This window comes from Amblyraja radiata, chromosome 28 (assembly GCF_010909765.2).
Source record: "Amblyraja radiata isolate CabotCenter1 chromosome 28, sAmbRad1.1.pri, whole genome shotgun sequence".
Lineage (NCBI taxonomy): Eukaryota > Metazoa > Chordata > Chondrichthyes > Rajiformes > Rajidae > Amblyraja > Amblyraja radiata.
In genome coordinates this window covers 18759518-18786593 of record NC_045983.1, presented here as the reverse complement: position 1 = coordinate 18786593, position 27076 = coordinate 18759518, and the positions used below count along the sequence as shown (strand labels likewise).

The following is a 27076-nucleotide window of genomic DNA, read 5'->3' as shown; positions in this document are numbered from 1 at the left end:
ATTCCACGTTGTGCAGATTATTATTTGCTTGTCTTTAAAACGGATAAAATGTTGCTCGAAAGGCTAGCTGTATTTAAAGTGGATAAATATCCAGGTCCTTGGGATGCAGATTGTTGAGGGGAAAAGATAGGAGGAAATTGCAGAGATCACAGCCATATTCTTTCTTTCTTTCTTTCTTTCTTTCTATCTACAGTGGCTTGCAAAAGTATTGTGAAGTGGAAGGAAAATGATACATGGTTTTCAAATTTTTTTACAAATAAAAAACTGAAAAGTGTGGCGTGCAAAAGTATTCAGCCCCCTTTACTCTGATAACCCTAAATAAAATCCAGTGCAACCAATTGCCTTCAGAAGTCACCTAATTAGTAAATAGAGTCCACTTGTGTGTAATCTAATCTCAGTATAAATACAGCTCTTCTGTGAAGTCCTCAGAGGTTTGTTAGAGAACATTAGTGAACAAACAGCATCATGAAGCCCAAGGAACACACCAGACTGGTCAGGGATAAAGTTGTTGAGAAGTTTAAAGCAGGGTTAGGTTATTAAAAAATATCCCAAGCTTTGAACATCTCACGGAGCACTGTTCAATCCATCCTCCGAAAATGGAAAGAGGATGGCACAACTGCAAACCTACCAAGACATGGCCGTCCACCTAAACTGACAGGCCGGGCAAGGAGAGCATTGATCAGAGAAGCAGCCAAGAGGCCCATGGTAACTCTGGAGGAGCTGCAGAGATCCACAGCTCAGGTGGGAGAATCTGTCCACAGGACAACTATTAGTCGTGCACTCCACAAATCGGGCCTTTATGGAAGAGTGGCAAGAAGAAAGCCATTGTTGAAAAAAAGCCATAAGAAGTCCCGTTTGCAGTTTGCCACAAGCCATGTGGGGGACACAGCAAACATGTGGAGGAAGGCGCTCTGGTCAGATGAGACCAAAATTGAAGTTTTGGGCCTAAATGCAAAACGCTATGTGTGGCGGAAAACACTGCACATCACCTTGAACACACCATCCCCACTGTGAAACATGGTGGTGGCAGCATCATGCTGTGGGGATGCTTTTCTTCAGCAGGGACAGGGAAGCTGGTCAGTTGATGGGAAGATGGATGGAGCCAAATACAGGACAATCTTGGAAGAAAACCTGTTAGAGTCTGCAAAAGACTTGAGACTGGGGCGGAGGTTCACCTTCCAGCAGGACAACGACCCTAAACATACAGCCAGAGCTACAATGGAATGGTTTAGATCAAAGCATATTCATGTGTTAGAATGGCCCAGTCAAAGTCCAAACCTAAATCCAATTGAGAATCTCTGGCAAGACTTGAAAATTGCTGTTCACAGACGCTCTCCATCCAATCTGACTGAGCTTGACCTATTTTGCAAAGAAGAATGGGCAAAAATTTCAGTCTCTAGATGTGCAAAGCTGGTAGAGACATACCCCAAAAGACGCAGCTGTAATTGCAGCGAAAGGTGGTTCTACAAAGTATTGACTCAGGGGGGCTGAATACTTTTGCACGCCACACTTTTCAGTTTTTTATTTGTAAAAAAATCTGAAAACCATGTATCATTTTCCTTCCACTTCACAATTATGCTCCACTTTGTGTTGGTCTATCACATAAAATCCCAATAAAATACATTTACGTTTGTGGTTGTAACGTGACAAAATGTTGAAAAGTTCAAGGGGTATGAATACTGCCACTGTATCTTTCTATCTTTCTATCTATCTATCTATCCCCATGTATTCCTGAAATTATGCCAAAACGATACACGATAGCATTAAAATGTTGGCACCATCTTACTCACCATTGTCCAGCGGTGGTCTGTTTAGTTCAGATTGAGGTTATATTTCACAAGTTAATCATAATTTTTAACTTTAGAAATTCAAGTTTAAGAAAAATGTAGAAGCTAAAATCCTTGCCGGCCCAGCTTGCAACAAAGTTGCAATCACTCAGTCCTTCCAGCAGGTTTTTAGCTGAACAAGACGGGGAGGGGGCAATTGCATTATTTTTTAAAGTCCCCGAAGCAAGAAGAGGGGGAGGCAGTGCTGGGGGATACGCCTCTGCACAGCTGGGGCTATGGGTGAGTGCTGGAATATGGGCGAAAGGGTGAATGGTGGGATATTGTTTGGGGAATTGAGGTTGCGTTGGGGGACCACCCACCTTACTCACCATTGTCCTGTGGTGTGCTATGGCAGGTTTTGCTAAGATTGATGGTATATTTTACAAGTTATTCACATTTTAAACCTTACAAAAACCACTTTGACAAAAATCACTTCCATTTGCACTGCCTGTTAGCAGCATATGACGTCACAATAGGATCCCGAATCTAATTTAAAAAAAAAAATCAGTTTTATTCAAATTCTTCCGCTTTCATTCACAATGATGTCACAATAGGATCTCGTTACTCAATTACATTAAAACAATCGCGATTGTGTGTGTGTGGGGCGGGGGAGGTGTGGTGGGATAGAGGAGAGGTTTCATTTACAAAACAAAACATCGCGATTTTCATTGTGGGGGCTGGGATAGGGAGAGGTGAGGAGTGGGGGAGCAGGGGGATAGAGGGAGGGGAAAGTGGGAGAGGTGAGGAGGAAGAATGGGGGAGGAGGGGGGGGGGATAGAGGGAGAGGAGGGGGGGAAATGTGGGAGGTAGTGAGTGGGAGAGGATAGAGGGAGAGGAGGGCAGTGGGGGAGGTGAGGAAGGAGAGTGGGGCAGTGGGATAGGGGGAGGTGAGGAGTGGGGGAGCAGGGAGATAGAGGGAGAGGAGGAAGTAGGAAGTGGAATGGGGTTATGGAGGGAGGGAGGGAGTGACTGGCAGAGGGTAGGGGAAAGGAGAGGGAGGGAGAGGTGAGGAAGGGAGTGGGGGAGGGGAGGAGGAGAGGGGAAAGAAGAGGAAGGGCGAAGAAGAGGTGGTGGGAGTGCTGGGGGATGAGGGGGAATGGAGGATAGGGATAGGAAGAGGGATGGCGAGGCGCAGTTGGGGGGAGGGATTCCGTGAATTACGTCACAAAGGGGATCATTGGCATCACAACGGGAACCCGTGAGCCGTGCCTGCGCAGTTGGGGGCTATGGGAGAGTGGTGGAATATTGCGTTGGGGGGACGGGGCCCAACGGGTCTCCCTTGGTCTAGTAAAGTAATAAAGTTAGCATGAGAACAGAACTTTCTGCCCAGTGTCTGTCTGTGCTGGCCACCAGCACCCATCTGCTCTCGTCTCATTTTATCCTTCCCACATTTGTATCACTACTTCCAGATTCTACCACTCATCTACAATCCAAGGCAATTTCCAGAGATCAATTAACATCCCAATCCACTCGCCTCTTGGATATGCGAGAAAGCAGGGCATTCAGGAGGAACTCATGTGGTGAAAGGAAGATCATGCAAATTCGAGACTGAGCCCAAAGCCAGGATTGAACAGGTAACTGGAGCTCAGAGAAAACAGTTCTACTGGCAATATCACTGGGGATAGGAAATTACAAATATTACTCTTGTGTAGGAAGGAACTGCAGATGCTGGTTTAAACCGAAGATAGACACAAAAAGCTGGGGTAATTCAGCGGGACAGGCAGAATCTCCGGAGAGAAGGAATGGGTGACGTTTCAGGTCGAGACCCTTCTTCTCCGACATGTCACCCATTCCTTCTCTCCAGAGACACTGCTTGTCCCGCTGAATTACTCCAGCTTTTTGTGTCTATCTAATGTTACACTCTTATTCAGAAAGGGGTGCAGGGATAAACTTATCTTCAATGGTGTGGAAAGTTCTAGAAACAATAATGAGGGACAGAATTAGCAGCGACTTGGAAAAAGGTACACAGATTAAAGAAAGCTTGCATGAACTTGTTACAGGCAGATCGTATCCAAATAACTTGACAGCGTATATTGATGCAGTAATTGTGTGTGCCAAAAATAAAAATATGATTGATGTGGTAATATACATCTTGAAAGGGTGCTTGATAAAATGCCGCACAATGCAGTTGTCATTCAAACTGATGGCATTGGAACCAAAGGGACTGCAGCAGTATGGATTGAGAAATCATTAAATAGGAGGAAGTAAAGAAGGTTTTATTGGACGGGAGAAAAATGTACACCGTTTTCCATGTGTCAGTATCAGGAACACTGTTCAATTGTGGGGGAAATTGGCTAACTCTACCTACATTAGAAAGCTGAGCAACTTTATGGGTGGAAACAGTTTGCGTCCCTGGAAAATGACACAAAGCTTAACATTTCCAGCATGTCCTGATAGAACCAAGGTCCCTGCCAAAGTACCAGGTGTGAGAACAGAGAAAGGGTGATCTGTCACCCATTCCTTCTATCCAGAGATGCTGCCTGTCCCGCTGAATTACGCCAACATTTTGTGTCTATCTTCGCTTTAAACGAGCACCTGCAGTTCCTACCTACAACAAAGGGTGACATGTGATGGATCCTTGTAATTTGGGCTGTCGAAATAAAAGTTAGAATATCTGTAATAGTCACAAAATAGAGGCTCCATCTCTGGACTTCTACCCTGAAGTCTGTGGATATGCTAACACTAACAAAAAAATAGAATGAACATTTTGTCATGCAAACAAGTAACATTTCAATATTGAAAAATCTGCTAAAGTTTTTCAATGCTTTCGGAAAGCACCGAGCACTCAAATGAAATAAAAATAATTAAAATAGTTTAAAGGCTTATTTAAAATTAAATTGAATCTGAAAATACCAATTACTAATAATAATTCTAGAATCAATTATCTATATATTTTTTCACAGCCATAACATTTCCATTGAAATGGATGGATCTGAACAGATATCCCACTGTAAAAGCTGAGATGTGACCAAAGACCTATCCACATAGCAGTGGAGTGCAGTTGCAAAATCAGGGTTTGTCTAATGCAATAGGGTGCGGCACGGTGGCGCAGCAAAAGAGTTGCTGCCTTTCAGCGCCAGAGACCCAGGTTCAATCCTGACTATGGGTGCTGTAAGTATGGAGTTTGTACGTTCTCCCCGTGACCGTGTGGGCTTTCTCCGGGTGCGCCACTTTCCTCCCACACTCCAAAGATGTATAGTTTTGTAGGTTAATTGGCTTTAGTAAAATTGCAAATTGTCCCTTGTGTGTGTAGGATGGTGCCATTGTGTGTGGATCACTGGTCGGCGAGGACTCGTTGGGCCGAAGGGCCTGTTTCAGCGCTGTATTTCTAAACTAAACAAGAGTCTTGAACCTGCCAGCATTTGCAAGGGTTAACAAGAGCAATTTAAAATCTGAGCCACTAGAGATAAATTAAATACTATTTTTCTTTCATGAATGTAGGGAGGACAGAAAACATTTCCAAGTGACTTGAGCATGGATGATATGCCTGTCAAGTAAGGAGTGGGTGATGTACGTGTGTTTGCGAGTTAGTTTGCTCTATTTACTCCGGATTCTTCAACCACGGAATAAAAGTGTTTTTTGTAAGGGCTTTGACATTCTTCCTATTTTAGTATTCATGCATGGAGGTTATGAAAGAAGACAGCTCCAGCACTTCATTTGTTTTTTAAACATCTCTATGCTATGTACTATAAATATTAATGCAACTCTCATGAAACTGTATAAAAATATGAAGTCCAGTGAAGGAATTCTGCTGAGTTCAGGAACATGCAAGTTTATTTTGCAGTTCATCAGTGAAATGTAGATATCATTGAAATAAGAATCACAATGAACATTTCCAAGTTCATTTTAAAATTAGATAAATTGCCAGCCAGCTATTAAATAACTATTCCGAGGATAGAAGGCAGCCAAGATAAATAGACTCTGACGTTGGGCCTCAAGATTTTTTTAACTCTAGTGCCTGGTTTTATCTGACAGCAGTAGATAATGAGTACTGGTGACATGCTGCACATAATCTGAAGTTTGAAGAAACACCCCAGCCACATCAAATACCATGTCCCAGATATTTTAGTTCAGCTTAGTTTAGAGAGACAGTGCGGAAACAGGCTCCCCGCACACTAACACTATCCTACGCACACTTGGGACCATTTACCATTTTACCAACCCAATTAACCCACAAACCTGTATGTCTTTGGAGTATGGGAGGAAACTGGAGCTCCTAGAGAAAACTCACCCAGGTCACGGGGAGATCGTACCAACTCCCACAGACAACACCTGGAGTCAGGATTGACCCCGAGTTTCTGGTGCTTTAAGGTAGGAACTCTACCACTGCACCACCGTGCCGCCCGATAATATGTCGGCAGATAAACCCACGACTGGGTATCCCGGAGCAATGGTATTCTGTGATGCATGTCCCTGGGCCAGGGACATGCACTGCATCAGGGAGCTCCTCAATGCGTTACCTGGCACAGCATCAACTTCTGCAGAGGTCAATGCTCAGATTAGTAAACGCCTGCCTTCCGAGCTTGTGAAAGGCTAGAAATGGCAGGTGCTCCTATTCCATGAAAATGAAAGGAAGAAATTACTGCCAGGAGAATGACAAACAGAGCTTTGAATTTCATTTAATTAACTTATGTCTACTGGCAGCACAGTGGTAAAGCTGAGAGCAGCTTCTCGCAGTGCCAGAGACCTGGATTCAATCTTGACCTTTGAATAAATTTTGCACATTCTCCCAATGACCATGTGGATTTCTTCCAACATCCCAAAGACAGATAGTTGGTAGCTTAATTGGCCACCGTAAAATGGTTCTAGTGTGCAGCTAAGAGATAGAAGCTTTAGTCTCGTTTAGTGACACTTAAATCTGGTGGGATTTGATGAAAATGTGGCCAAAAAAATGGGATTAATGTAGAACTGGTATAAACGGGTGGCTGATGGTCAGCATGGACTCAGTAGGCCAAAAGGCCTGACCCCATGCTTAATCTTTCAATCAAGCAGTCAATGGTCATCCTCAGTTTTTCCCCACCTCCTCCCCCATCACATAACCCATGGGACTGTACTAATCATTCTTGGGCCCATGAGGTGGACCCATTTGCAAGTGGTGATCAAGCCTCAGATTGTAGATCCTGAGACCCCCAACTCTAGACTGGCCTGACAAAACTGTGCAAAACATTTAAAATTCTTTTTGAAATGTCTTCAATAATCAGATATTTAATAACATTTGACAAAGGAATGAATTAATTCTCAAAACTAAAAAGTTAAACAATTTAAAACACTTAACCGATATAAATTAAAGTGAAAGGAAACTTTAAATTGATATTGAAGATATTAAAATGAGTGGAATACACTTGCCAGCCAAGGGTGCATAAGGCCAAAAATCCATGGTGCATCCAGCCTGTCAGTTTAGCATGAGTGAGCTCCGCCCTGGAGTCTGTGCATCTGACCTCCAACATGTTCTGTACTTACACAAACCAATGCTGTCTGTTGGCAGTTTTCTACACACCCACTTAATGAAGAGAAGCATAGCCCATCAGTTTACATTCAGGACTATGCAGTTCAGCAGATATCCTGTTCCAAGATGAACAGAATCTCTGAATAACAAGACACAGCTAATGCTTTCAGCATTATTTGGGTCTCAAAAGAGAGTTTCTCACCTTGCATGGTAATTACCATCTGTGTGCTTAATAATCCATAACTCAGCACAGATGCTTGTAAAGCTAATGTCCATAATGCAAATTTTTTTGATTTAAAAATTTGTATTTACAGGTAGTTTACCTCTGTCCATTATGTGGAAAATTTGTGAAATAATCCAAATTATAAATTTATATTTAACTTACAATTTATATTTAACTTGTAGGGTGCAAGATTATAGGGATAATCATCCATTGAAAAACTATGAATTGCATTCTGAACTTCTAATGCATGTTCAGAAGGTGAAGCTCACTCAAGGAATGCAAAACTCAAAATGGTACCTTCGGTACCACTGGGAAACCATAAACCAAACACCAAGAGTACTTCAACATTCACTGCGGTCGAACCCACTGCCACATGGAACATATCAACAATACTCAAGATAACATTCACCATCTGTGATGACATGACAATCTCATACAGGACCTAGGAAATGGGTTCGTAAAAGCATATCAAGCAAACCAATATACCCACCCTATCCAAGCCATTCCTTATTATTGCAACTGAAACAACTACAGTGTATTGTTAATATTTTTGAAGTGTATTATCTTTATGATTTCCTGACACTGGTATTTTCTGGTTGCTGGAGGCATCAAATAACTATCTTCATTTCACCTGAGGCAATTGTACCTGAACACCGCTGCCAGTTCAAATCAAAGGAATAGAAACGTTTCAACTATGACTGGCCTTCAAAAATGACTGTAAAGTGTTTTAGTACATGCTGCTATTGTACAAAGCTTTCATTTTCTTCAAAGTCTGGAGTCTGCCTTATTGTCAGAGTTGCTGTGATTTCCTACTGGTCATGGCTATAAATGGAATAATCAGAGGACAGTGCGATGAAATGGCATGTACCAATAACCTGCTCACTGATGCTGTTCTCCTTTTGTCAGGAACACCATGATTTACGAGTATTGGTGGCTGCCTAAAGATTATTAATGTGTCATGGCAATGAAGGAGGCCTTTACTGGAATGCAACCTTTAGACGTTGTTCTACAGCTATCAAATGGATCTGGTTGGATTATATGTAGAGTACTGATGGCAGTTATGAACACCACACCTTGGGAAATATATAATGGCTTTGGAGGGAGTGTAAGGATTGTATTCTCAAGAGTTTGGAAAATTCAGGGGCACTGTGCTCCAGGTTTTCAAGACGTTAAGGACATGTATGGGTTACTCAAACGGAAATTTGTTCTGTCGATGGGGAAGCCTGCCTTTCAGAAGCAAAGAGAGGAAACTTGTTTTTCTTGTTCTTTACTTTACTCATTAATAAGTGCCTAAAGTACAACATTAACATAGAAACACAGAAACATAGAAAATAGGTGCAGGAGTAGGCCATTCGGCCCTTCGAGCCTGCACCGCCATTCAATATGATTATGGCTGATCATCCAACTCAGTATTCTGTACCTGCCTTCTCTCCATACCCCCTGATCCCTTTAGCCACAAGGGCCACATCTAACTCTACATCTAACATTAAAACATGCTATCTGTCAGAATTATTAATGTGGTAAGGAAACAGTGCGATTGGTCCGTTCGTGGTGATATAAAAGGACATCTGCTTGCTGCAGGATTCTCTTGTACCATGTGGGATATGTGATTTATACTAATATCAGGGCACATTATCAGACGGAATGCTTCTCCTGTTGGTGGTAACATCAAGATTGGCTCGGGGATAGTGACTGACACTTGGAGACAGCCGAATAGAAAATATTGGCTGCACGAGACCCATTTTGAACGCAGCACTTGCATCCAAGAAGGCAGCTTCAAATTACATTCAAGAGGATACAGTAGATCGTACAAAATCAGAAAAGTGTAAAACTCCCAGCTAAGCAAAACAGCAGATCTGATTCAGTCCTCCAAATTCAGGAATATCACGACAACTTTCATGAGAAAGTACAAGGATATCTTTAAGACTGAGCACTAATGACAGGCAATGCTCATTGACTAGAATTTTTTTTTTTAATGGGCAAAAACTTTAACATCTATTAGTGAGGAGGGAACTACCTATTAATGCCCATCTACTATTGGGCCAAAACTTTAACATATATTTGTGATCGGCAGCAGACTGCCACTAGTAAATATTTTTAATGAGTCGATTGAAACTGTGAAAACAGTTAATTTGCTGTCAAATTGCAAAGCAACGGGAATAAGTGCTGAAGCAGGCATCTACAGTTGTGAAGGCTCACACCATGCCAGTGGTTTCCTTCTATTTCTGAAAATTTCCAGTTAACAATAGTGTGAAAGTAAAATTCTTTACTACTGATTCAACCTGCAGATTAACTTTTTGGGAATCCTGAACGAGCACTCCCAAGTCCCTTTGCACCACTTGACACCTCCGATTTCTGGATTCTCACCCCATTTAGAAAATAGTCTACACCTTTATTCCCAAAATGCATGACTACACATTTTGCTACACTATATTCCATCTGCCACTTCTCTGCCCAATATCCCAACCTGGCCAAGTCCTTCTGCGGAGTCGTGGCTTACTCTATACAACCTGCTCCACCTATTTTCATATTAGCCGCAAACGTTGCCACAAAGCCTTTAATCCCCTCTTCCAAATCATTGATATAGAACGTGAAGAGTAGCGGCCCCAGCACCAACCCTTGCGGATCTCCACTAATCACTGGCAACCTCCCAGAAAAAAACCCCTTTATTGCCACTCTTTAGCGTCTGCCATTCAACTAACCTGCTATCCAGGCTAGTATTTGCCCTTTGATACCGTGGGGTCTCATCTTCCTTAACAGCCTAACGTATGTCACCTTATCAAAGGCATTCTGAAATTCTAAGCAAACAACATCAACTGACTCGCCTTTCTCTGTCCCACTATTTACTTCTTCAAAGAATTCCAGCAAATTTGTCAAGCAAGTCCTCCCCATCACAAATCCATGCTGACTTCAGCTTATTTTATCGTGAACTTCTAACCTCATCCTTTATAATGGGTTCTAAAATCTTACCAACCACTGAAGTCAGATTAACCAGCCTATAGTTCCCACTATTCTGCCTTGCTCCCTTCTTGTGCAGCGGGGTAATATTGCCAATTTTCCAATCATCTGGGACCACTCCTGACTCTAGTGATTCTTGAAATATCACTATCAATACCTTCACAATCTCTAAAGCCACCCATTTCAGAACCCTAGGGTGTAGTCCATCAGGTCCAGGTGACATCTATCTTCAGCCTTTTCAGCTTCCCAAGCACCTTCTCTCTAATAATAGCCACTCCACTAACTTCCACCCCCTGACTCCCTTGAATTTTAGGCAAGTTGCTGTTGTCTTGTGAAGACTGATGCAAAAACGTTATTCAACTCCTCTGCCATTTCTTTATTCCCCATTATCACTTCTCCTGCATCATTCTCCAGCGGTCCAATGCCCACTCTTGCCTCTTTCTTGCTCTTTATATAACTGAAGAAACTCTTGCTATCCTCTTTCATATTATTGGCTAGCTTACCTTCGTATTTCATCTTTTCTCCCCTTTTAGTTACCTTCTGTTGTTCTTTAAAAGCTTCCCAATCCTCTGGCTTCCCACTAATCTTTGCTATGTTATACGCCATCTCGTTTATTTTTATACGGTCCTTGACTTCTCTTGTCAGCCACGGTCGCCTTTCACCCCATAGAATCTTTCTTTGTCTTTGGAATGAAAAGATCTTGCATCTTCCGGATTATTCCCAGAAATTCCTGTCATTGCTGTTCCACCGTCATCCTTGCTAGGGTCCCTTTCCAGTCACTTTTGGCCAACTCCTCCCTCATTCCTTTGTAGTCCACTTTGCCCAGCAGCAATACCGACACATCCGTTACCACCTTCATCCTCTCAAATTACAGATTAAAATGTATCATATTGTGGTCGCTACCTCCTAATGGTTCCTTTACCTTGAGTTCCCTTATCAATTCCTGTTCATTACACAACACTAAAACCAAAATTGCCTTTCCCCTGGTAGGCTCCACTACAAGCTGCTCTAAGGATCTATCTTACAGACACTCTACAAATTCCCTTTCTTGGGGTCCAGTACCAACCTGGTTTTCCCAGTCTACCTGCATATTGAAATCTCCCATGACCACCGTAGCATTGCCTTTTTCACATGCCAATTTAACTCCTGATGGTAACTTGCATCCTATATCCTGGCTACTGTTTGGGGGCCTGTAAATGACTCCCATTAGGGTATTTTTACTCTTATAATTTCTCAGCTCTATCCACAATGACTATACATCCTATGTCACCCCTGTATAAGGACTGAATTTAATTCCTAACCAACAGAGCTACCCCACCCCCTCTGCCCACCTCTCTGTCATTCCGATATGATGTATAACCTTGAATATTCACCAAGCAATATCAATAGTCGATAAAATCATTGACAGAACTCTGCTGCATTGTGAAATACAACACTTGTACAAGGACGTCTGTCTGAGAGACGCTACAGCCTCAGGAACGAAGGACTCCAAGTTTGTCGACCTAGAGAGAAATGCCAGAAATAAAACTGAAAAACTTTACATGACTCACTGACCTGACAAAGGCATTTGGTGCACTCAGTTAAGATGGTCTGAATCAAGACAAAGTTTGTTTGCTTGGTGAATTTCATTGTAATGCAATCCCATGCTTGCATGTTTGCTCGCATTTTTCACAAAGATCAATGGGGATTTTATACCCATTCATCAATTAAATTTGTGTGTTGTTGCATTGGTACTAATTTTCATGACGTCCTCTGCCATGCTTAAAGACGCCATTTGTGACTGGGATTCTGAGTATTGCATTCAATTCCACTCATCAGCTCCTCAATTTGAGGAAAGTAAACACCAAAGCAAATTAAATGATTGTCTTGAAGGATCTGAATCAAATCCTTCAAATAACCTATGTTTTTTTTATCCCACATGTAGAAAATAGTCAGATCTTCCACGTAGCTCACGTTGACCCAGCTAAATAGTCCATGATTCTGCACAGCTGATGTTGCTGATGAAATCTACACCAAGAAAATAAAACACTAACCCAGTCACGGGAAAAATCTCTTGTGATTCTTCCAACTGGCTAAGACGGTGAAACAGGCAATAATGAGTAGAGGAGAATTGACGCAGTGCAAATCTCAAAACTGCGTTCTATCTGTTGTTATTCACACACTGAATCACATCGCTTGCCTGATGCACTGTAGATAGTTCAAAGCACCAGTTGACCTGATCAATCTTTCATGTGTTCACAGAAACAAAACTAACCAATGATGTCATGGCTGCGCTCAAACCCAAAGGGCAAAAAACAAATTGGTGCATTGTATGAACTAATAGGGCCAACGATGGTATAGGGAGGGTTTATGTTTCAAGGGTAGCTATAATAATTCATCAACATTTGTTTCCAATTATTCATCAAATGGATCTAAACAGCACCAAGTACATAATATACTTGTTAACAGGTTTAATTACAGTATAATTCTAATAGGATCTAACGTGATAGCATCATATTTAGTAGGCTCCATAATTATGGTATGAAAGTTGCAATTATAGATTTTGCAGCAATCACTGTAATTGCACTCCAGAACAAATATAGCTTTATTTTTAAATCTACCTTTACTACACAGAGCAAGGCAGTAAAAGGTATAGAGCAACAAAATCAGCAACATCTCACTTGCCTGTAGAGACAGACAAATCTGATGTATTTTCAGCTGTTATCAATAACTAAAGCCAAGGAATGTTGATTCCTATTGGAAACCCTTATATCAAAGACGGCATGAAGTAAATTAAGTAACCCAAGAACTCTGAAGCTAGTTGCATTACAAAATGACTTTTGCTGAAAAAAATTGAAACTTTTTCCAGAAGATAGATAAGCAAACCCACCGAGGTGGTTTCTAAGCAGCCAATTAATCCTTTGAAACCTCAGAACAATTTCATAACATAACTGAATGTGCAGGTACAATGAAAATACCAAATCCATCCAAAAATCGATGGTTTTGCAAACTTGGGATCAAAGCATGATGGAACATTGACTTAGATTGCGTCAGTCATTGGTGTTTCAAGAATCACACCAGTCACCAATGACAAGGACATCTATTATCTAATTCAAATCCATGAGTCATGATTTTGCTTTAAAAGTCCAACTAGAGCCATCTCCCTTATTATGAACCATAACATTTGCTTGTAAGGGACAATTTTCTCATATTTGTAAATATGGTAAAATTAAGTGGAAAATTCAAAATATGAACACAGTATGACAATAAACTCTCTTGACGTGACTTGACTTGACAGTATGTTTCTGCACATGTTGCGATCATCATGTAGCCTCTTCACGTACACTAGCCTCTTTCTTACATTGTAAGAAGCCCAGGACAGGAAGGTCAGAATGGGAATGGGAAGGGGAGTTAAAATGGTTAGCAACTGGTAGATCCCGTAGGCCTTGGCAGAATGAGCACGTGTTCAGCAAAGAGATCACCGAGTCTACACTTGGTCTCGCTGATGGGGTCCCTGGATGGAGGTGAGGGAGGAGGTATAGGGACAGGCGTTACATTTCCTGCAGTGGCTGGGGAAAGTGCCTGGGAAGGGGGTGGTTTGGGTGGGAAGGGATGAGTGCACCAAGAGGTTATACAGGAACGATCACTGCAGAAAGTGGAAAGCGGTGGAGATGGGAAGACATAAATAATGGTTTTCAAAGGACACCCGAAAAATTAGATTTATTCTATGCTTTTGTTTCAATCTTTGTTGACTTCAGCAATACTGAAAATGACTTTTTAAGTCTCTCTAGCTGTCATGCGTATCCACATAAAAACCAAAGAAATGGGAAAATGATGTGCTGCATTACTGAGACGGCAAATCTAAAAGGTTTCCAGGTAATATCATTCCAATTAGCCAAGACATTTCATGCATATAACTGCTCATATTATATTCTGTATTAGAAATATGTGAATGTCCTGCTTCTTACAGAAACCTATTGTAATAAAAAGAGAATAACAAGTATGCCCAATAAGCTTATTTGGTTTCTCTTTTTCAATCTAATTCACAAGCTCCTGTGCACACTTCGTGGACGTTGATCTTTTGTCAGGTTGCTACACTGCACTATGGATTAGGTAAACTATCTCAGCAATTATTGAAATTGATCACAGTCCACTGAGTCAAGACGAATGAAATATTTCACCTGACTATAAAGATCGCACTGGATCTATCTGAGCCATGACAAACACCAAGACATGAATTTTGAGGACATCTTACCAATTTTTCAGTAGCATTTTGTCAATCAAAAGGCATTTGTTCTTGGAAAAATATTTGGCTTTTTGAAACAGAAGTAATCCAACTTCATTCACTGCCACTTACAAAGAGATAGCACTGTGTTCTATCAGCTAATGAAGTACTAAAGGCAGAAGATAGTTTTCTATTTTTTATCTTTTAATATGCAGGTCTAGTGCCTAAAATTGATTCAATTCATGGAATTGCGTCAAGTGCACAAGTCTTTCAATAAAAGCCTCAGCATCGTTCAGGTGGATTCCTTTCAGTGTTCCATTTGAAATCTCAGGGGCCAGCAAGTATTCTCTTTCCATTATACCAGGACACATGCTTGTTTAAAATTGTACATGATCCAACAATTTGGCTTTTAAAAGTTGAGTGGCCAACACTATATAATAAGTTTAATTTGCGATAGAACTTTATTTATCCCAGGAGGGAAATTGATCTGCCAACACAAAACACAAAATATATGACACTTGAAATTAAAGTGACGAAGAAAGGATTGGGAATGAGCAAAGAATGGGGAAGGGGAGGGGGGGTTTGGGAGGGGAATCATTCCACCCCATGACAGAAGGGGGAGGGGTTGTACAGTTTGAGAGCCACAGGGAAGAAGGATCTCCTGTGGCGTTCTGTACTGCATCTTGGTGGAACAAGTCTGTTGCTGAAGGTATTCCTCAGGTTGACCAGTGTGCCATGGAGGGGGTGAACTGTATTGTCCATGATGTCTGCAGTTTGAGGAGTATCCTGCCTTCCAAGACCACCTCCCATGAATCCAGCTCTGCCCCCAGGACGGAGCTAGCCTTCCTGCTGAGTTTGTTATTTACATATTTTCCTAGTGATGACCATATTGTAAAGATTACCATGGAATTATATATAAAGAATATATAAAGAAAATATAACAAATCTATAAACCAATAGTGAGCCGGATAATAGGTCACAAGGTGACACAAGGAACTGCATATGATGAATCTTGAGCAAAACACAGAGTTTCACACAGAGCGGTGAATCTCTGGAACTCTCTGCCACAGAAGGTAGTTGAGGCCAGTTCATTGGCTATATTTAAGAGGGAGTTAGATGTGGCCCTTGTGGCTAAAGGGATCCAGGGGTATGGAGAGAAGGCAGGTACAGGATACTGAGTTGGATGATCAGCCATGATCATATTGAATGGCTCGAAGGGCCAAATGGCCTACTCCCACACCTATTTTCTATGTTTCTATGTTTCTAAAACAAAAAGTGTTGGAGTAACACACCAAGTCAGGCAGCATCTGTGGAGGGAAAGGATAGGCAACGTTTCAATCAGAACCCTTCTTCAGTCTGATTGTTTGAGTTACCCCAGCACTTTTTGTTTTATTCAATGGGGCAGAGAACATGCTTTCAGAGAGAAATAAAATTGAGCTCCTTGAAGAAATCATCACAGAGTAAGCAAATGTTTAATTTACCCAATCATGTTTCAAGAGGTTATAGTAACATAGTACAATGGGAACTATTTCTTAAATGGAAGTCTTTTACAAAGCAGCAAACCATTCCAATTGGGAAACTGTTTCTGCAAATGTGTTTAGAAAAGATTTGTTCCTATCACACAAATTAACTTTAAAAAAATTCTGCTTTAATCTGAAGATTTGTTTGCTTTGATATTACATATTTATAAATTAAGTTCGATACATGGCGCTGCTTTTGAACGTAAAGTGCAATATGATGAACAAACACTAGCTCCAAAATATATCAAATAACAGTTATTGAACATTATCACAACACAAAAACATTTTCATAATACACCCAATCGAAAAACAAGAGACACTCACTAAACTATTCTCAGTTTCACCTCCTCAAAGTTTGGTTATGCCTGCAGTGAATATTTTGGGCAATATTAAACTACGGTGAAGATAACATATTTATTTTATATCTTTCATGATTTAAGATTATTCTAAAGCATTTTATAGTCTATGATGCTCTGAAAAATAATAATAATAATAATAATAATAATAAGACAGCAAATTTGTGCACAAAAGCTCATGCAAACAATGAACTATTGATCATATATTGAGAGAAAGTCTCATTTCCAGATTTCCTACAGTATAGGAGATGCCATTTGGCTATTGAGTCTGTGCCGGTTCACAGAACAATTTAATTTCCCTATACACTATTCTCTACATATGCATAACACTTCTACCACCCACCTACACCACGATAATTTACTATGACCAATACTATAACCTAATCCAACCATTGTGGGATGTGGGAGAAAACCAGAGTATCCAGGGGAAATTCATGGAGTGAAGGGAAAGCATGCAATGACTGTTATGTCAATAGAGTTAAATAGTGGCCAAAACTGGGTGAACACTCTTGCTCTTCAAATAGCTCTTGGGTATCGTCAATGGCAATATAACAGCCTAGGAAAAGATCAGCTCTCCCCCAGTACTGCAACATGATGAACGTTTTGAGTCTCTGGAATGGGATCAGAAACTTCAGTCCCTTAACTTGGATGAGAGTTATCATTAAGCCAAAGTTAAAAGCAATGGTGATGTCCTGGCTCTGGCAGTACGACTGCAAACTGCAGCGATAAATTAAACAAATCCCACAAAATTGTATCATATTAAAGAAGCCCGTCTTATTTGTTCGCCCATCCATAATGTGCTGTAATAAAGCACCAACTACTTCCAATAACATCATTGGTAGATAGAAGTTTCATTGTTGGTACCCTAGACGCCACAAACAAAAAAATATAATTATGCTCCAGCAGCTGTGAAATTATAATGAATTGATGCAATACTCAAAAGGCACGATCAGAAATGTTATATCTGTAAACATCTGCTCCAAAACTTGAACCTGAATAAAAATCTGAAAAACAGATCAATACAAGAGTTGACATTTACACTTCATAAACCCTGACAAATTAAAATTTAATGTAAATTTCACTGCAGCTGTGATTAAAGAGTACACAAAGAGATCGGCAATCAGAATGTTTACAACTTTATCTCAACACAGCTATCTTGAGAAATTCGTATTACGGAAAACCTTGGACAAATAACTTGGTGGTCATAAACTTTCCTATCTTATTCTAATATAAACTGCAATGAAGATAGAATATTTATAACCATCCATGTCATACTATTGGTCTGGCAATTTTTCATCAGAATTCTTCATGGAGAAATTAATTACTATTGCATGAATAGTTTAGGACTTCAAACACAACCCAAGAGCAGAATACACCAGAAATACACCAGAAATAGCTTCCAATTTGAACGTGATGAACATTTGTGCAATCAAAGCATTATTACCCAAGCAGTTACCTGCATTTAAATGGCAATCTTTAACTTGATACTGAAGTTCATTTTCATTGGGGATGTCCTTCCATGTAGCGAGGAAGACTTGACGCTCTAGATAAGAAGAAAGAAAATAAATCACAATAAACAAATGTTGGTAGAAAATGCTGACCGTACCACCTTAAAATTAGGTTATATCTTAAATATTGTTTTGCCATTTTTGCATCCAAATTGAAGGATATTGGTTCGAACAGTTGTCAGTTCACTTATCTGCATTTTTGAAATACCCATGGTCAGCAACAAGGATCTTTGAAGAAATAAAAGGAACATACATCCCAATTTTCCAATAGTCTGGATCAATTCACATTAAAGATGAAGGAGGCCATTCGCCATCTAAGAAGAGTACCGACAATTTCTGATTTTACATAACTGCGTTAAAAAGGCTTCAAAAACTCAGAAATCTGCTTGGGCTTTAATTTTACAAGGAAGTTTGGCAAGCTACATAAAAATGTATTTAATGAACGTTTTCCTCCCACCGAAAAGGTTGTTTTTGTCACAACAGAATGACATTACTCAATTGTTACAACCCCAATTAAAATTTCTCTCTATTTTGTCCCAGTCGATGTTCTTTTAAAAAGTAAGCAGCTGAAATTAATTTGAATTATATGCCTGAACTTTTTTTTTTAAATTGGTGGTCAACATGGTCTGGCATGACCTTTGCATTCTGCACTTGGAAAAGTCACTAACCCTGAAAACAACGGAGGCTGGTCTGAGTAAAATGACATGTGCTGAAATATTCTGAATTCAATTTTTAATAATAATAATATAGAATATCCAAGGATCTGCCCTTATTCTTGGAAATTAATCCAAAATTAAAAAGTAACTCGCACACTATCAAGGGCATCAAAGCTAACAAATGGTAAGAATCCTTACTCGGGTTAATTTAACGGCCTCATTTATTAATGAAAAGGGCTACCAAAATACCGCTAATGAGTCTTTATGCTATCCTGGGAACATTTTGTTGTTGTGTGTGTATTTGTGCATGCGCGTGCATGTGTGTGTGCGTGTGTGTGCGTGTGTGTGCGTGTGTGTGCGTGTGTGTGCGTGTGTGTGTGTGTGTGTGTGAAAGATGTGCGTGTGCACATTTGATGGTTGATGGAGAGCACAGAATAAAAGTCAGAGAGTAAGGAAGTCAAATTGACTCACTTCATCTTTAATGTACAATGGACCATTTAATGCAATGATCAGTGAAATAAACCAATGTGACATTTCACATTTCTATTGCTATAGAAGACTCTGTGTACAAACAATGGTATTAAATGAAAATCCCACTGTCGTCACAACAATAATAAAATGAGAAATCCTTGCAGCATCTTGACGTGAAACCTGTGAAGTGCACTGAGCGATGATGGGAATATTATTGATGGTAAATGTTTAAGACATCTTGTATTGATGTTTCATAGCTAGATTATAGTTCCCCAATTTCACCTGACTGCTCAAATAAAAGGTAAATTCAATCTTTTAAGAAACATATTCTGGCACTGGAGTTACAGGCCACAAATGGGAGTAAAGGGATCTGTAGCAAAGTAGAAGAGTTAAACCCAATGTAGCACCTGCTGCTCCCAGGCCTCCATCAACGTAAAACATCTCTCAAATGCCACAAAATAACAGTTGTGGTGAAAATTACTGTTATTTAGCAGCTCCACGAGGCACAAGATGTAAATAATTAATTAACCACCTAATGAGACAGATGTGATTAATCCACAGAGAATATGTTAAACCAAATAGATTGTTTCTTCAAAAAGGACTAAAAGTCTGTTTATAACACAGAGCTTTTTTTTAATATAAAGCTAAGCTTTGAGGTTTCAAAGGTTTGCTTGTACATCAAAAGGTGAACCATCCAGAGTGTTGCGTTCATATTGATTGATAAGACTGGGTGTTACAATCCCTAAGATTACAATAACAAGGGAATTGGTTTATAGGTAGATTGGGTGAGTAGGGAAAGGAACGGCACTAGAATGGGGATATGTCAGATTATTCATTTTAAAGGAGAGTATTATTTAAATGGTGCAAGATCAATGAATGCTGACATTCACAGAGATATGGGTGTTCTCAGCATATCTCATGAGTCAAAATAGAACAGGACAGCACAGAAACAGGCCCCCGGCCCACCATTTCCTGGCCGAAAATGAGCCAAGTTAAACTACTCTCCTGTGCATGTACATGATCCATATTATTCAATTCCTTGCATATCCATGTGTTTATCTAAAGCCACTTACATGCCATTATCATATCTGCTTCCACCAACACCCCTGGTAACATGCTCCAGGCACCCATGACTTTGTAAAAAGAACTTGCCCCACAACTCTCCTTTAAACTTGACCCCTCGGACTATAAAGATATGTTCTCAATACAATTAGTATTGTCACTAATACTCTCTAATCCAGGCAGCATTCTGGTAAACCTCTTCTGTACCCTCGCCAAAGACTCCACATCCTTCCCGCAATGGGGTGACCAGAAATACACACAGTTGCCCAAATGCAGTTTTACCAAGTTTTTGCAGCGTGATATCCTGAATACGGATGAAGGTAAAACATACCAGACAAATATTTTACCACTCTATCTACTTATGCTTCAGCTTTCAACAAGTTATGGATTTGGACCATAAAATCCTTCTGTACAATAATGCTATGAACCATCGTTCAAAGTTCGTCGTGGTTCGATGCTGAGGTGGCGTTATAGAGTTGTATACAATACTCCAAATGGGGATTAATTTAAGTATTATACAACTCCAACATGACTTCTCAACGTTTATTCTCAATGCCCCAACCAATGAAGATGAACATGCCACACGCCTTCTTTACTACCCTATCTACTTGTTTGCTATTTTCGTGGAACTATGGACTTGCACCTCAAGATCCCTCTGTACATCCCTTCTCCTATGGATCTTGTCATCTAATGTACATCTTCCCCTTACATTTTACCTCCCAAAGTGCAATACCTCACACCTGTTCGGGTTAACTCCATCTGCCATTTCTCCACCCATATTTCTAACTGATCTATATCCGGCTGCACCCTTTGTGTTGACTTGAAACTTACTAATCAGCCTATCTACATTTTTCTCCAAGGTATTTTTTTGCATTGCAATCAGAGGCATCACCATTGATACCTGCGGAACATCACAGGCCGCAGACCTCTTGTCGGAGAAACATCCCTTCATCGCTAGCTTTTTTCTTCAAAGACCATGCCAATTTTGAATCCAATCCACCAAGACACTGTGGACTCCATGCACCTTAATTTGCTGGATCAAATCATCATAAGCATCCTTGTGTAATGCATGACTAAATTCCATATTGACATCTACTGCCCTTCCTTTATCATTTTTGACACCTTCTCAAAAACGGAAATCAAGTTCGTAAGACATGACCTCCCCCAAATAAAGCACCAATGACCATCTTTAATGAGCATATGAATGAAAACCGATTGAAAATGTGGACGAATTTCATCCCTCAGGGGGTTGTGATTCTTTGGAATCCTCAACCACAGAGAATCATGGATGCCTATATGTTTATGAATTCAAGGCTTGTGAATTCAAGGCCAAGACAGATTTTCAGACTCTTATGGGGAAAATGGAAGGTCAGAAAAGGGTCAAAGATCAGAACTGTCAATGGCATACAATGGTGGAGGAAGCATAGGGACCTGTGACTATCCCATTTTACTCAGTGCAACAGATTAATTGACCTTTGATTAGTAGAATATGTGTTGGAAACACTGCATTGACGTTTATGGAAAGAATTAGCTCCATTTCTCAAAAGAAAGGTTTTCTATCTTTGCTTCTAGAAAATAGAATAGATAAATGGTTTGTTCCAAATAATGTACCACATTAAAAAAAATATCACTCTTAGTTAAGGGTTTGTGTTTTGTTTTCTTCTACTTTGATATGTCTTGTGTAAGCCTCTTAAAATTAAAGTAAAATTTCAGATCTGGGCATTATCAGTAAACTTGCCGATGTTCCTTCAATTTGTCACGGAAAAATAGGCAAGGAGGTAAAAGAAAAATAGGCGAGGAGGTAAAACTTTTTGACAAGATGACCTTAAGAGTTTGCCTCCACTCTCTGTTAGAAGAGGATTTGGAAACATCTCCTAAAAGATGGTCTGCGCATTAATTATAGATCAAAACTTAGTGACTCTTCAATGGGTTCAAAGACAAGATAGTTACTGTTAGTAGTTGAAATGTTTCCCAAGGCTCTCCATGGTGTTCAGCTTTTAGATAGATGTGAGCTACAGAATGTTAATGACATCACGTTGTACAAGGGAATCTTCATGTTTTGAGTCAAGAATTTGTACTGAAATTGAACAATTAAATTCTAACTTGCAGCAGCACAACAAGCCTGTAAACACAGTACTCAATAGATGACATAATAAACCAACGAGAAAAAAAAATGCTCAATAAATAAAAATCCAATCAAGTGCAAAACAAAACCTAAAGTTCCTAGTTTGGCTTTTAGTTGGAGTTTGAAGTTTTCAATAGCCTGATGGTTGTTGAGCAGAAGCTGTTCTTACATAGAAACATAGAAAATAGGTGCAGGAGGAGACCATTCGGCCCTTCGAGCCAGCACCGCCATTCATTGCGATCATGGCTGATCGTCCCCAATCAATAACCCGTGCCTGCCTTCTCCCCATATCCCTTGATTCCACTAGCCCCTAGAGCTCTATCTAACTCTCTCTTAAATCATTCCAGTGATTTGGCCTCCACTGCCCTCTGTGGCAGGGAATTCCACAAATTCACAACTCTCTGGGTGAAAATGTTTTTTTTCACCTCAGTCTTAAATGGCCTCCCCTTTATTCTAAGACTGTGGCCCCTGGTTCTGGACTCGCCCAACATTGGGGAACATTTTTCCTGCATCTAGCTTGTCCAGTCCCTTTAGAATTTAAAATGTTTCTATTTTAATCCCAGGGATCAATCTTGTGAACCTACGCTGCACTGTCTCAATCACAACGATGTCCTTCCTCAAATTAGGAGACCAAAACTGTACGCAATACTCCAGATGTGGTCTCACCAAAGCCCTATACAACTGCAGAAGAACCTCTCTAATCCTATACTGAAATCCTCTTGTTATGAAGGCCAACATTCCACTGGCTTTCTTCACTGCCTGCTGTACCTGCACGCCAACTTTGTACAGAGGTACAGTGAAAAGCTTTTTTATTGCGTGCTATCCAGTCAGCGGAAAGGCTATATATGATTACAATCAAGCCGTCCACAGTGTACAGATACAGGATAAGGGGAATAATATTTAGTGCAAGATAAAGTCCGGTAAAGTCCGATTATAGATAGTCCAAGGATGTCCAATGAGGAAGATGGTAGCTCAAGACCACTCTCTAATTGGTGATAGAATGGTTCAGTTGCCCCATAACAGCTGGGAAGAAGCTGTCCCTCAATCTGAACGTATGCATTTTCACACTTCTGTTACTCTTGCCTGATGGGAGAGGCGACTCAACTATAGAGTATATACCATAGATATTGTGGCTTGGGGGAGCATAGACTAGAGTGTTATGATACCCAGCCACCTTGCCAATAACCTCTATTTGAGAACTGGTGCTCTCAAAATAGCAGGAGAACAAGCTCTGGACCACTGCATCATCAGGGTTATTTGGGTTGACCTCACTGCTGTCCAAGTTTAGCTATACTATCTTTCTGATACGATGCTAAGCTGTGGCTCCAAACCTCTTCTCAGGTGCTCTAAAATAAATTTATTTGATGCTAGATCCACGAAAGTCCCCGCAACTGGTCACACTGTACTAAGATTAAGAAAGGGGAAGTGAAACCAGGGCTCCCGATCTAAGTTATCACCTAGAAACATTAAAAAATAGGGGCAGGAGAAGGCCATTCAGCCATTCGAGCCATTCATGACTGATCATCTAAAATCAATAACCCGTTCCAGCTTTTACCCCTGTATTCCTTCATTCCTTTAACCCCAAGAGCTAAATCTAACTCTCTCTTGAAAGAGGGTACCTAGGGTATTTGTTAAGTCTCATCAAGTTAAGGCTGACCTGTGATGTCACCATGGTTTCAATGTGTCTCCTTGCAACTAGAATAGTTCAAGGAATGGCTCTTTGAGAGATCTACTGAAGGAAACCTCCGAGCAATGGAGCAACAATCGTACAATCAGAGCTCCAAGGAGGAGAGAATTCAGTAGACAATTTAAACTGCACATAAATGTACCAAAGAAGAATGATTCTGAAAACACAAATCTTGCATCATGATTGGTAAAGTGTTCATATAACATGGAAACTGGCATGATAATACATTAAAATAAAATTACTGGGTCATTATTACTGAGATGTGACTAAGATATGGCTTGATTTGCTATTCATAGGTCCAGAATATGCTTCTGTACACTTTCAGAATTAACGACAGGAATGATTATTGTTGCAAATTTTATTTCTAATGAGCATTCTACCATGTGCAATTCAAGCCATCAAACTGAGTAAACTAACCCATTTATTTCAGCAAGAAACAGGGAGGCAAGTACATTATAACCATAACATCCTTGCAATCTGACCTGTCAGAATATGTACAATTAAATTGTAAATGAACAATCAACAATTACAGAGCTACAAAGGACCTTGATCATATGTGTGTTGGTGTTTGCCATTGGCCTGCCAAAGGGATTGAAGGATAATGTGACAGCACACAAGATTGTAACAGGACACCAATATGAGAGCATGGCTAACCAGAAATTATAACTGTCCTTATTTTTTTCAATATAAGCTATAATTACAGTGCATTAACTAGACAAGCCTGTTATTTCTGAATGGAACTGGAAATGCAGTTAGTTATTTTCTAATATTAGACACTTAAAGGCAACAGTAGATGCTCAAGTACTTGTAAACTTCAAGTTGAGATTCAAATTAAGGCGATTTAATATGTAGTGCAGCATTAGCAATAAATAATAACATCAAAATGATCTTTACACTAATCCCAAAATATTAACTTTTGATAGTTGGCTATACTGTATTTTCAGTGATTGGGGTAGAGAAAACAAGTAGGGTAACTGAAGAAATTAGCCTTATCATAGCTTGTCTCAGGAATCTTCACATAGCTAGATCTTCGAAGTTAAATTTTGCTATGAAGAAATTATGTCACTGAGGATATAATTTTTTATTGCAAGGATGCAATTCTTGAAGTTAGGAGAATGGGGTTGAGAGGGAAAGTTAGATCAACTATGATTGAGTGGTGAGTGAGTAGATGCGATGGGCTGAATGGACTAATTCTGCTCCTATGATTTATGAATTTATGAAATATTGTTAAGAATCTGAAAGTGTTGAACTTGGTGCTCAAAACAGATGGTCTCATCAAAGATGAAGACTGGGTCGTTGCGTTAAATTTCCATTGGAAGGCTTGTGACTGAGGCCAGAGGTCACACCCACAGGGCTGAATGACCTATCTCTTGATAGCATGCAATACTCTGTAGATCAGTAGCTAGGGCCAGATTTTGCTACCATTCAACTTCCAAGATCCTTACAACCCATGGCTTTCAAGGATAGTCGAGGAGAAGCTCAACAATTTTAGTTGAGAAGCTTAATATACTTTGTAATGCTGACTCACTCTAAGCTAGTTTTATTCAGTTATTACTGTACCACAGAAGTACTCACAAAACTCAGGATTATCATTGCTGAAGCAAGTGATTTATTTAGTTCCCCATCCAGGGAATATGTAAGGAGAAGCAAGCAGGACTGCTGCTTGACTAAATAATCATCCACAACATGTTGTTGTAGATTGTGGTGCTGGTATGTTGGCTACACAACACCAATGGCATGTATATCTGGTTTCCCACTCTGCCTTAAATATAAATCAGTCCATTTGAATTCCAGCACATCTTCCATTACCTTATCCACTACCCTAAACATTAGATCCTACTCACCACCTTAAACATGTTCCCACTATATAATTGTGGTTGCATTTGCAAAACGGCAACAGACGTGTTTAAGAAACTACTTCAGAAGCACATTTCAAACCCATTGGAAAGACAAAGATAGTGAATGTATGGAAACACCACCATCTGCAGATTCCCGCAATATGCCATCCCAATTTCAAATATACTGCCACTCCTTGATCATTGCTAGTTTTAATCCTGGTTCAAGGATCCATCATTGTCATACCTCATAAAATAATTAACTCCAATTGCATTTTCCCATGCTTAGATATTTTAGACAAAAGAAATGTAAAGGAATGTCACCATTGAACTGTGAGGTAAAGACATAAGAATAGTTTGGAAACCCTGAAGAATGGAAAACACACCCACCAAATGACAGCAGCCAGGATAAGAACCGAAACCCAACCGAGCTGTCTCCTGTAACCACAATATTTTGGCAACATGATTTGTGAATGATGCATCCCACCACAGAATGATTGTCTTCATTATTTTGTGCAAGGCTTGTTATATGTATTTTACTTTTCTGTGCAACATGCTGATCACATGTCATGCTGCACGACTATGACGCTATATGAAACTTGCTCATATCACTGATGAAGACTAACATGAATATGTTTACAATTTCAATATCTTCATCTAATTTGAAATTGAGCGACACACCAGGCATGCATAGTCAATTCACTCCAACTGAATCTTGGAAAAAAAAAGGATTTTCCTAGATATGTTTATCCTAAATTAGAATGAGTTTGGAACACTATTTCAAGTTTTAGTTGGGTAGTTTAAATTGGTGTGTTGCACCCTAGTGAACCTCTACATTCACTAATCAATCCAAGCAAACACCTGACAGCACTAAACCAGCGCTAAAATGAGTTTCCTGCTGAAACTCATGACAGTGAATTGACAGTTTTAAAAGTATTCAAGAGCATTAACTAAATGTAAAATATTTCATTATTTTATGGTTATGGCTCCTTTATACATTCTTTATCTGGGGTGAATGCAAATATTACTAAAGAGGTTGTTTTTTTCAGACCTATGAATTTGACCTATCAAAGTGTGTCCATGTCATAATGATTTAATCTAATGATCAGCCATGATCACAGTGAATGGCAGTGCTGGCTTGAAGGGCTGAATGGCCCTCATGCACCTATTGTCTATAATCAGATGTACACTTGCATTTC

General features: G+C 40.0%; 1 protein-coding gene across 3 annotated transcripts in view; it reads right to left on the bottom strand.

Annotated features, from left to right (window-relative positions):
- Positions 1–27076, bottom strand: part of ap2b1 (adaptor related protein complex 2 subunit beta 1) — a 172398-nt gene that overhangs the window by 29358 nt on the left and 115964 nt on the right. For all 3 annotated transcript variants that reach the window (XR_004416089.1, XM_033045970.1, XM_033045971.1), the window contains one exon: positions 17990–18076. Coding sequence is in view for 2 of the 3 variants with exons in the window: in XM_033045970.1 (XP_032901861.1) it covers positions 17990–18076 (87 nt within the window). In the remaining variant the exon portion in view is untranslated. The remainder of the gene's footprint in view (positions 1–17989; positions 18077–27076) is intronic.